The following is a 13108-nucleotide window of genomic DNA, read 5'->3' on the forward strand; positions in this document are numbered from 1 at the left end:
TCTTACACTGTTGGTAGAAATGCAAACTAGTACAGCCACTATGGAGAACAGTGTGGAGATTCCTTAAAAAGCTGGAAATAGAACTGCCAAATGACCCAGCAATCCTGGGTCATACACCCCAAGGAAACCAGAATTGAAAGAGATAAGTGTACCCCAATATTCACTGTTTACAACAGCTAGGACATGGAAGCAACCTAGATGTCCATCAGCAGATGAATGGGTAAGAAAGCTGTGGTACATATACACAATGGAATATTACTCAGCTATTAAAAAGAATGCTTTTGAATCAGTTCTAATGAGATGGATGAAACTGGAGCCCATTATACAGAGTGAAGTAAGTCAGAAAGAAAAACACCAATACAGTATATTAACACATATGTATGGAATTTAGAAAGATGGTAACGATGACCCCTTTATGCGAGATAGCAAAAGAGACCCAGATGTAAAGAACAGACTTTTGGACTCTGTGGGAGAAGGCGAGGGTGGGATGATTTGAGAGACAGCATTGAAACACGTATATTACCATATGTGAAATAGATCGCCAATCTAGGTTCAATGCATGAGACAGGGCACTCAGGGCTTGTGCACTGGGACAACCCTGAGGGCTGGGATGGGGAGGGAGGTGGAATGCGGGTTCAGGATGGGGGACACATGTACACCCATGACTGATTCATGTCAGTGCATGGCAAAAACCACTACAATACTATAAAGTAATTAGCCTCCAAAAAATAAATTAATTTACAAAAAGAAAAAAAAGTGGTATCTCAGTCTCTACAACCCCATATTAACTCTCTGCACAATAACTACTTGATATTGGTTTATTGATTAATTTGTGTCTCTCTCTTCTGCTATAATGTAAGATCAAAAGAGTATCTTGTCCTTTCACTACCCTGGTAAGAGGTACTTACTTAATAAATATTTGCTGAAAATAATTTGTATAGCTTAAAATGTGTTATATTTCAACAACAAAAAAAGGTTTTCTTGTCTTGTGTGTGTTTATTTATTTATTTGTTCATATTTCTGGTGGAACAACTGAATGGGATTAGAACTAAGTAAGAATTACCCATTTAGGATTAGAGAAAGTCATTCTCTGAGACTGAGAACAACACAAATTTATTTTGATTCAAATAAAAAAATGTATCAAGTTTTACCTGGCACAGTTAGGTGCTGACTTTACAACCATGAAAACACAGTTTGCCCTCATGGAGCTTAAAGGAGAAGATAAGACAGGCTCTAAGTAAATGCTGCAAGAGGAGTAGCAGGTGGTGCTACAGCTTTACCTAATCCCTCCTGAGATGCAGGGAATCAAGAAAGGCTTCTTCAAGGAAGTGCCATTTAACCTGAAAGATCTATGCATTTGTGAGGGTGAATGGAAAGTGAGAAGGGCACTCAGTGTAAGGGCAGTTTATTTTGCAGAGAGGAAAGATGAGAAAGCCCCAGAATCCAGAGAGCTCGTAACATGTTTCCAGGAAACTGACAGTTACTTACTGTGGCTGGAGAACAGATATAAATTGAGGCAGAGTGAGAGAAAGACTAAAGAGATAAATGAATCCCAACTTGAAGGCCTACTAAGGAATCAGACTTTATCCTGAGGGCAAGAAAGCCAAGGAAAGAGTCAAAGCAAGATAATTTTTCCATCTACCTTAATCTTTATTAAAGAGAGATCACTTTGGACACAGTGTAGAAAATAAATTAGAAGGAGACAGGCCAACCTCTTCCAAGCAACATATGATAGAATTAGGATATAAAATTGGAGACAAAGAAAAGTTGAGATTAAGATCCAACTCTAAGAAGTATTAGAAGCAACCAAGAATTATAACACAAAATAAAATGAACACTGAACATGCAAATAAAGAGGAATAGATATGAGAAACCAAATCTATCAGAAGCTAAGTTTCATAGAATATGTGATATCTAAGCTGAAGAACTTTCAAGAAAGTATAGTAAAATTGCCAAAGATATAGAAAAGAGATTCAAACTTTATACAAGATTTTTACACAGCAGAGATGCTTCCTAGTACAAATAATTTAAATAAAATTTAAAAATAAGCTGCATGTTTAAAATGTATATCTTATCTTTTATGAAAAAACTTAAAAATCTACATTTATGACTAAGTTATAAGATTATAATTTCATTGTAATTTTTAAGTCTATTCTATTCAACTACAAGCTATAAAAACCATCATAGTCTACCCGCTAACAGGTCTTTGTTATCATTACAAATACAGCTTTACTAACAGTAAAATCATATGGATAAACTAGACAAAATCAGTCCAATCAAGACATATCTATGTAAATAAGACTGGGAAATAAAGGCACAACTGTTTCATTTTTCTGATAAAAATTAAAATAATAAATTGACATAAATTTAAAAGACAGTAACTATCCTCTAATTCAGACAACACTTATTGAGAATTTATACACAATCACACTTTTACATAAACATTGGTACCATGACAGGCAATAGAGAGCCAAAGAGCTAAAAGACAGATCCTTCCTCAAGAACTTATAATCTCGATAGAGTGAGGACATAAATATACTTCAGTAAGCATTTTTACAAGACTTCTACAACAATAATGTGAATTTATAAATTAAAGCTAGTTCTAGAAGATATTTTAGTATTCTTTTACACTTGATAGTACAAAATGCAAATGTCAAAGGAATAATATTCTAACATTAATACATTTTATATTTCTAATGTTCTACTCTACAAATATAGTGCTGGATTAAAGAAAATTACTACTGATTTGATTTACAGAAGATCAATCACTAAATACAAAAAAGAATTATCAAACTTGAGGTAACACAAAAAAAAGTAAGATGAAAAGAGAAACAATCTATGTAGAAATCTGTTGAAGACCAAAAAACCCCCAACATAATAATAATTTAGATCTGTAATTTAAGTAAGATATTTATCACCTCTCATTTTAATATCTGAAAGTAACATACCAACACTTACCTTATAACTATGAGCATGGCTATCAGGATTGAACAAATAGGATCTGCTATCATCAGACCAAAATTCTGCATCATGATGGCAGAGGCAATTACACCAATACTCCCAAGTGTATCTGCTAGAATGTGTAAAAATACACCTAGAAATAAAGCATAATGAGAATCAAAATCACATTTTCTGTTCAACTAAAAATGTAAATTTTTCTTAAAACTATATTCTTGGTTTTATATATTAAAAAACTAAATACCAATTTGTAAATCAGTATGAATGCTGATTCACTGTTTAGTAAAGAAGTAACAGTACCTCTGGGAATTAAAATAATCTTTCTTTTTAAAAAACAGGAGGAGTTAAAATATTTGACTTGTAAGTTATACTTGCTCTTCATGATCCTTAATATTTTGCTATAATATAAATGAAGAAGTGAAGAAATACTTGATTAAAAAAAAAATTTTGTGTACATTCGTTTATGGTTGAGTCCAGAAGTTAACTTAATAATTTGTTAGGAGAAAATTGCATTAGGCTGAAAGTATCAAAGAAAACACTGTTTATAACTACAAATATATGTACACACAGAGCCCTCTGCTGGTAATTAAAATTATTACCTTTTGAGACTAAGATTTTCCTATGGACCATAACTCTACTAATAAGCTGGTAAACTAATTATCCTGAAGGTATTGTTAACTAAAGTTACATACTAAACTCAAACCTAATATGAAAGAAAGTAACAGTCTGAATATTTTAAAGAAGATATAAATATATTTTTAACTTTTAATAATTAACTATTACACTGAAAGTGAAAGTGATGATTGCTCAGTCATGTCCAACACTTTGCGACCCTATAGACTGTAGCCCGCCAGGCTCCTCTGTCTGTGGGATTCTCCAGGCAAGAATACTGGAGTGGGTTGCCATTCCCTTCTCCAAAAATATTACAATGGTAAGATACTAATACTCTTAACTGCCCACGAACCTATATGTATGAACATTTAATAACTGATATTTGACAGGAAAACAATTTAAAAAGTCAAAATATTCAGTTTAGTATACATTATTTAAGAAAATTTTAACTAGTGAACAATTAAATAGATTAACAAGTCTTGGGATCACTTTAAGTTTTAAAAATAAAACTTAAGGAATACACATGGAAGTGGATGAGGGTCCCTAACCTGCAAAACTCTGAAGTGATATGATAAAGACTTTAAATCTTTATATATTCTTTAATCAATGTTCTGGTAGGATCCGAATTGAAAACAGCTCTAACCACTGAAAGGAGAAAGAAAAGAATCCTTTGCTCTTGATTTTCCTTTAATTGGCAAGTCCCTGGCTACATCTTATTTGCTAACCTAAAAACCAGTTTTACTAGCAAATGTCCTTAACTAAATATGTCCTTCTTCCTTTCCAGTAACGTTTTCAAGAAGAAAGTTACTAAAGAAAGAAATCTAAACTAATATGTTTAACTCACAAAAGCCAGAAGTCATACTGAAAATGCTGCAAATAACTGAAAAATTCAGTAAACTTGGTTTTCACCCGTGAGTATCTATGTGGAAAAGTGTTCGTATCTGGCAGTTATCCTACGGGCTGCTTCAGCCACCATTAATGGACACTCAGAAAACATTAGTTCATTTTTACAACAGCTTATATAAAAGATAATTAGGAAGGCAAATCTGACCTCCCTTTTCTCAGTTTCTGATGATTTCCATAACTAAAACTTAACTCTTATTATCAAGGCTAAATGTATAGTATTACATATGCATGATTATAAGTTATTTCAACAAATGCTGCCCTAAAACAATTCTTTATATTTCACAAAAGGAAAACTGGTGACTAGAAGGCACATTTAAGCCTCCTAAAATGAACTCTTCAGGATGAACGAATATAGTCTCAGGGAAAAGATAAAAAGCAAGAGCTATATCAAAAAAATAGTGGAGAAAATAAAAATAAGCACAGTAGAAATAGGATCACAAGCCAGTGAGAAAGTCCAATTGTGGTCAAAAGTTAACAAAGAGGACCTCCCTGGTGGTCCAGTGGTTAAGAAACTGCCTTTCAATGCAGAGGATGTGGGCTTGATCCCCGGTCTGGAACTAAGTTCCCACATGCCTCAGGGCAACTAAGCCCACACACCTCAACTAGAGAGCCCGAGTGCCGCAAGAAAAGTCCCTGCATGCCACAACTAAGACCCGATGCAGCCAAAAATAAATAAATAAATATTTTTAAAAATTAATAAAGGCAGGAAGATGGGCAGCGGGAAATTAGGAACTTTGACAATGAAACCTATATAGAAATCCAGAGCCAAAGATCAGTTCACATCCCAAAAAAGAAACTGCCATTGTTCGTGGACAAGACAGATCTTCTCTAGCTTGTAAAATTTTGTAATGTATCATTTTACATAACCTGTAAGCTCCTGTTTACGTTTAACCATTTGATGCTTACGTATATGCAAAAGATCTCTCTTTGCATCACATTTTTTGAAAATATGACATTACTTTTGAGAGCAGTTTTAGGTTCACAGCAAAATAAGTGGCAGATAACAGAGATTTCACTTATATCCACTGTTCCAACTCAGGCACAGTCCCTCTCATTATCAACATCCCCCACCAGAATAGTGCATTTGTTACAAATGACATATCATTATGACCCAAAGTTCATAGTTCATATTTGGATTCACTCTTGGTGTTACACATTTTTTGAATTTGGATGCATTACATTTTTAGCACTCAATTTTCCTACAACATAAATTCATACTGAATATTATTTTTAGAAAAATTATTTAACAGTTCTACAAAGGCAAACATACTATTATGGTGTTACTAGAATCAATGGCATGAGTATATATATTTAAGCAGTCTAGTTTCTGAATATTTTAATCTTCTTATTAAATGTTAAGAAAATAGCTCGGTGACAGTTAAAAGAACATCTGCTAACATACCTAATAGTACATATTAAAAAATCAACTAGGAAGGCTAACATTTTAAACACAAATACTATGTTATACATTTTTCTTAAAGGAAAACGACAGCTAGCTCAAAACTATGAAGTCAGTTGCATAAAACTGAGAAATATACAAATAGCTTGCCATACCTTGTAAAATCTGTCTACTGGGTCCTGTTGTTTCTTTTAAGGAGGGGCCATCTGTAGAGAGTTAAGTTAAATTATTTTAAAACATGTCTTCAATTCCTGATTCAATTTTTGCAATTCAGAGTACTTTTCATTCAAATGTATCGTGAAGGATGCATGATTACATAGCCACATCAGACCTACAAAATTATTTTTAAAATTTAATATGGTAATTAAATGAAGATAGACATAGGAAATTTCAAAATGCATCAATAGTACAGAGTATTTAGGAAATTATTATATTAGGCAATTTGGTTAAAAAAACCCAGTGAATTAAAAACATTATGAATTTTCTAATATCCATAGCATACTTTACAGAGTTTGCTACATCAATTTTACAGTTGGAAAATTCAGAAAAAACAAAACTACCCTTTGATATTATAAGAAGACCAAGAAATGAAACCAGGACATTTTCCAGGAAAACTGGACTATGGCAAACAGTTTCCCAATAGCTTCTAGATGAATGGGGCAAGATTTTTATACAGAAGAGATAAAAATACTTTTTCATTTTGCCTTTTTGATGAAGAAATAACAAATATACTGCAATTTTTATACTAAATAGTTGGAAGATCACTAATCAACATTAATGTCGAAGCAAAAATACAGGTAACAATGTAAATGATCAGCAGTATTTGTCGTAAGGGAGCATCAGGACGACTGATGCGCTTTCTGATTAAGACTAACAGAGTCCTAGTTCTTGGCCCACAGTAACAAAGAGTGGACCTACCCTTGTTTATTACAGCTTTGATGGAACAATGTGACAATGCCAGAAGAATTATAAAAGCATAAGGTTATGCAATGATTTTGGTCTAAATATGGTACTGCTGCATAGGGAGAAAAATGTAGTCATCTTAAAAATCCTGAGAGCTGAAAGTGTAACTGTTCTAAAAATCAGTCTCCTGTTCAGGGCATGAGATTTCTGTCTATACATAGTTAGTCCAGATAAAGACAGTCATTTTTTTTCTTTTCTATTATGGTTTATTATAAGATATTCCTATGCCATACAGTAGGACCTCATTTATTTTATATATAGTAGTTTGTATCTGCTAATCCCATATTTTAGATTTATCATACAAGTGATAAATATCATATTGTATTTATCATCCTCTTTCTGACTTAATTATGACAATCCCTAAATCCATTCACGTTGCTGCAAATGGCATCATTTCATTCTTTCTTATGGCTGAATAGTATTCCATTGTGCATATACACCATATCTTTTTTATTTATTCATCTACTGATAGACATTTAGGTTGCTTGCATGTCTTGGCTATTGTAAATACTGCTGCTGTGAACTCTGGGGTGCATCTTTTTGAATTAGTTATACTCCAGGAGATGGTAAGGGACAGGGAGGCCTAGCATGCTGCAGTCCATGGGGTCAGAGTCGGACACAACTGCGGGACTGAACAACAACATTCTCCAGATATATGCCCAGGAGTGGGATTGCTAGATCATATGGCAACTCTATTTTTAGTTTTTCAAGGAACCTCCATACTGTTTTCCATAGTGGCTGCACCAATTCACATTCCTGCCAGCAATGTAGGAGGGTTCCCTTTTCTCCACATCCTCTTTAGCATTTGTTATTTGTATACTTTTTCATGATGATCATTCTGACTGGTGTTAGGTGGTACCTCGTTGTAGTTTTGACTTGCATTTCTCTAATAATTAGAGATGTTAAGCATCTTTTCATGTGCTTATTAGCCATCTGTATATCTTCTTTGGAGAAATGTCTATTTAGACCTTTTGTCTGTTTTTTGACTGGGTTGTTTGTTTCTATGTTATTAAGTTGTATGAGCTGTCTGTATTTTGGAAATTGAGCCGTTTTTGGTAGCATCATTTTCAAATATTTTCTTCCAGTCAGTAGGTTGTCTTTTCAATTTGTTTATGGTCTCCTTTGCTGTGCAAAAGCTTGTAAGTTTGATTAGGTCCCATTTGTTTATTTTTGTCTTTATTTCTATTGCCCTGGGAGTCTGACCTAAGAAAAACTGGTACAATTTATGTCAGAGAATGCTTTGCCTGTCTTCTCTTCTAGGAGTTTTGTGGTGTCATGTCCTATACTTAAGTCTCTAAGCCACTTTGAGTTTAGTTTTATGTATGGTGTGAGAGTGTCATCTAACTCACTGATCTACATGCAGCTGTCCAGTTTTCCCAGTATCAGTTGCTGAAAAGATTCGACAGTCATTTTTGACATAATTATTTTAAAACGTATATTCAGGTATAGTAATATAACAGTTATATAAAATAACTCCCACCTATGTAAAATCTGACAATCCTTTTGGATATAAAATTTGTTTTCTGTGGCAGATATTGGCTACCTCCTTACTAGACCCATTTCTTCTTCCTCTCTGATAAACAACTAGATTTCCCAGGCTCACTGAGTTAGGGATCACTTGAGTTAGGTGGTGTATGTGACTGAGTCGAAAACAAAGAAAATACAAGATGTAAATTATTTCCAGGCTCAGTTCATAAGAATATCCTACATGATCTTCTATATACTCTGTCTCCAGCTAGATGCAGATAATCCACTGGTGGAATCCAAGGGTTAAGAATCCTAAAGATGGGAAGAGCCTGGATTCCTGAATGGCCATGAGGAACAAAGCCCCTACCCTCTACCTAATCAATCCAAGACATAAACTTTTGCTGTTTAAGTCACTAAGATAGGTGCGCTTAAACAAAAAACCTGTGACACTTCACTCACAGTGTAGCATTCCAATAAATACAAAGTTCACAGAACTGCACAGTGAGACTATAATGGTTCTCACAGGCAAAATGGAATAATGGCCCTATTACTTTTGCATTCTCAGACTGGCTTATAAAATACTGAAGGTAGAATAATACTTAACAGCAGATTTTGAAGTCAGATTCCCTGTTTGAGGCCTGGCATTTCTATTTACTAGTTACTATAATTTCTTTGTGTCTTAGTCATTTCCACATCTTTTCTTTTCCCAAAGAAAGGCTACTTTTCAACTATCTGAAAGCTTATCACAGTGTATTCCCCAGAGTATTAGAAAGATTCTAGGACAACAAACAAGGGGTCAATGGTAAGTGTTGGTGGGAGTGACTCTAAAGATTGGCTAGCAAATCTTTTTATAAGTAGCACAGTTTCTAATTCTTTGCTTCTAATAAAAAGTAGAGATTAGCTAATAAAACTACCAATTAATAGATCATCAAAAATATTTGATGAAACCTATGTAACTGTTGGAATATAATTCTGAAGGTAATCAAAGAATTGACAGAAACTGCTGTTAACAGAATTCCTTCTATTTAAGGTTTCTTAGAACTTACATTATAAAGATGGAAAACAGGAACAGGATTGATATCAAAACCTGCTTTATGCTAATAAGTTATTTATCCATAAACTAATTGAGAAAAAGAGTTTCAATCATCTCATTAAGATACGTATTTCAAATACAATGCTGTTTTTTAATGATTACATATATATCAAAAACCAAAACATAATTATTTTAATTGACTTTATACTAGTAAAAGCTATAATAATTCCATCTGAAATGTTTAAATGCTATCTTAAGTTCCTAAAAGATAAAAGATTTTAATTAATATATCTTTTATATTGCCAAGAAATATAACAGATGACCAATTAAAGCCTTAACACAAGTATACTCCACTTTATAAAATTCTAGAAAGGAAGTGGAATAGAAATAAAAATTCAAGGAGAAAGGATGTTATAAAATTAACAACTGTTTAAATATTTTTAAATAGGTGATGATGAGTCTCAAATCACTAAGTTATTTAGAGTCCACTGACTATGTTCAATAAAGTAATACATAAGTTTCATTCTAAAATATAAACTGTCACATTATATTCTCTGCAATTAAACAATAAATTTTTTTTTAGAAATCATCTTAAGAATGTGAATATACAGTTTTTATCAAAATTATTTTGTGATGCATGTGAGCAAAAAGCTTAGAAAAGCAAGGTGTTAAAGCGGACCAGTGTAATAAATAGTTACAAAAGTACAGCAAATATTAGAGACTGAAAATATTAGGGGCTTAGTACTCAATCCCTAAAGCCCACTTCATCTTTTCAGATTGAAAGCTTTAGGATTCTATCTTTCTGGCAAGTACAGACAATCTTTAAGCATATAACTTATTTAAAGATTAATCAAACTGTATCACCCAAGCAGCTTCTATTAATATTCTAAAATTTTGTGAATAAACTAAACATAATTTTAAAATAAAATGTTAAGTAAGTTGATAAATACCTTATAACTTAGTATCCAATACTATATAAGTTAACATAGAAAGACTTCTAAGGGAACTGGAGATAAATATCAGGCGATATCTGTTAAAATTACAATAAAAATGTGGAAAATTGAAAACTATTATATTTTTATAAGCCTATATATGGCACAAAAGGCCTTATCATAATTAAAAAAAAAAACTGCTGAAATGCAATAGCTCCCCATTCACTGACACTCATTTAAAATAGTGGCATTTTATTATGATAAACTCACTGAAAAAAGCTACATTCACTGCCTTATGCCAAGTTAATTTTATTTTATACTGAAAATAAACTAGTCTTAGAAACCATTTAGTCCAATTTATTAGAAAGGAACTTGACTACAATATTTTTAACAGATTATTTCAACTTGAAAAATTAATCTATGCCCTTTCTGTTTAAGAAACTGTCCATTTGAAAGTATTTGGCTGTACTCACCATGAGAGTGAAAGTGTCCATGTCCATGAGCATGATCATGGCTATGTGCAGCACCATGTTTCAATTCATGACTATGGCAGTGGTCTGCATGGCCATGCGTCTGATCCAGAGCACCATTAAAGAGAGAATGACTGTGTCCATGGCCTGAAAACAAAGTGTGCAAGAACAAAAGGTATGTAAAAATGTATTACTTAATGGTTACAACAATACTGACACTAGTGAAAAGAATTAGCACTAAAACCAGATTCAGTTCAATAAACATTTATTTGTAGAAAGTTCTAAAATGACGATGCTCAGTCGCTCAGTTGTGTCCAACTCTTTGTGACCCCACGGACTGTAGCCTGCGGGGCTCCTCTGTCCATGGGATTTTCCAGGCAAGAACACTGGAGTGGGTTGCCATTTCCTATTCCAGGGGATCTTCCTGACCCAGGGATCAAACCCATGTCTCTGACATCTCCTGCATTGGCAGGCGGATTCTTTACCACTGGGCCATCTAGAAAGCCCCATAGATTCATTAAAACAATACTGAGTTCTTTGTATAGAGTTCAGGAAGGAAATAAAAGCACAGTAAGAAGTGGCAGACTCTACTGATGATAAAAATAAGTGAGAAGTACACAGAGGGATTTAAAGAGATTAGAGAATGTTGCTCATTCATTCAAGAAGTACTTAGTTGGAACACATTATGTTACAGTACCATCCCAGGCACTGGGGATAAAACAGTGAACAAGGACAAAAATCTTGGCCAAAACTTCGCCAAGTACTATCATACATATAATACTAACAAAGTTAAAATAATACATGCATATGGTTGCATTAAGGCAGAGGCAGGGAAACGGCTGCATTTGGTAAAAGGACCAGTAAAATTAAAGCAGGTAGAATCCTTAGAGGAAAAAAGGCACAAAATAATGGGGAATCATTTCTCCATAGCAGACCTAAGAACTACCTAACCATCATAGAAACATCTTCTACAAACTATTTCCAAGTATAGAAAATGACTGGATGCTACCTAATTCAAAAATATCACTTATATTTACAAAAATCCTAAATACCCTAAAATCAAACTCAGCAGTGCATTATATGAAAAATTATGAATAGGGAGATCAACTTCCAGAATGGTAGACAGAGGCTGTTGGCAAGCCAGCTCTCCTCAAACAACAAAAATATGGGAAACACAACTAAAAACTTTCAGAAGTCTGATAATTAACCAAAACCACAAAAGGAACTGAAAATCATCTACCCAAGAAGCTACCAAATCTCAGTAAGACAGCGGAGTCTTGATGTTTTAACTTGGGGTTAGTTCCATTCCACTTCCTGCCTAAGCTCAACTGAAATTAGCCAAAAGTCAGCAGCTTTGCAGACACTGAAGAGCTCTGATTTCTTCTGAGGCTCTGTTAAAAGCAACGTGTGCAGATCACAGTCAATATTTTGTCCAAACTTGGCAGTTCCCTGGAAAAAAATCTTTATTCTCAACATGGTAACTATCAGATTCAGAGCTCAGCTTCAAGAATTCAATGGACATACATTGCAGGACATGAATCAATACAAGGAAGTCATGCAGTAGGATAAATAACTATAATAATATCAGGAACAACAAACTTTGAGAGGAGAGGGTGAATTAATCTGATACCAATGTCATTTTGGAGAAGGGGACGACAGAGGATGAGATAGTTGGATGGCATCACTGACTCAATGGACATGAGTTTGAGTAAACTCCAGGAGTTGGTGACGGACAGGGAGGCCTGGCGTGCTGCAGTCCACGGGGTCGCAAAGGGTTGGACACGACTAAGCGACTGAACTGATATTGAATGTCATTTTATTATTAAAGGTTCAGTATTCAATAAACAATTAGTAAGATATTCAAAGAAAGAGAAAAATATGCCATATACATAGGAGAAAAACCAGCCAACAGAAAATGTTCCTGAAGGGGACTCAGATTTTTTACTTTATAAACAAAAACTTTGACCAGCTACTACAAATATGGTCAAAGAAGGAAATCAGGTCTAAAGAATCAAAGTACAATAATGATTACTCATCAAGTAGAGAATATTAATAAAGAGATAGAAGTTATAATAAAGAACCAAACAGAAACTCTGGAATTAAAAAAACATTATAACTGAAATAAAACATCCACTTTACAAGGGCTCAACCACAGTTTTGGGCTGCAATAATAGTAAGCTTGAAGATAGATCAATAGAGATTATATACTCTGAAAAACAGGTGGAAAAAAGAAAATCAAGAAAAAGGAATCTTAGAGACCTATGAAAACATCAAGTCTACCAAATTAATTATAAATAAAGTCCCAAAGAGAAAAGAGGGAGAAAAAGAAATATAAAAAATACTTGAAGAAATAATAGATGGAAACTCC

At 33.7% G+C, this 13108-nt stretch overlaps 1 protein-coding gene across 1 annotated transcript in view; it reads right to left on the bottom strand.

Moving 5' to 3' along the window:
* The window catches only part of SLC30A7 (solute carrier family 30 member 7), an 87913-nt gene that overhangs the window by 48959 nt on the left and 25846 nt on the right, over positions 1–13108 (bottom strand). The window contains exons 6-8 of the mRNA XM_061121282.1: positions 10744–10887; positions 6031–6081; positions 2959–3094 (exon numbers count right to left, since the gene is read on the bottom strand). Coding sequence (XP_060977265.1) covers positions 2959–3094; positions 6031–6081; positions 10744–10887 — 331 coding nt within the window. The remainder of the gene's footprint in view (positions 1–2958; positions 3095–6030; positions 6082–10743; positions 10888–13108) is intronic.

Source organism: Dama dama, chromosome 20 (assembly GCF_033118175.1).
Source record: "Dama dama isolate Ldn47 chromosome 20, ASM3311817v1, whole genome shotgun sequence".
Lineage (NCBI taxonomy): Eukaryota > Metazoa > Chordata > Mammalia > Artiodactyla > Cervidae > Dama > Dama dama.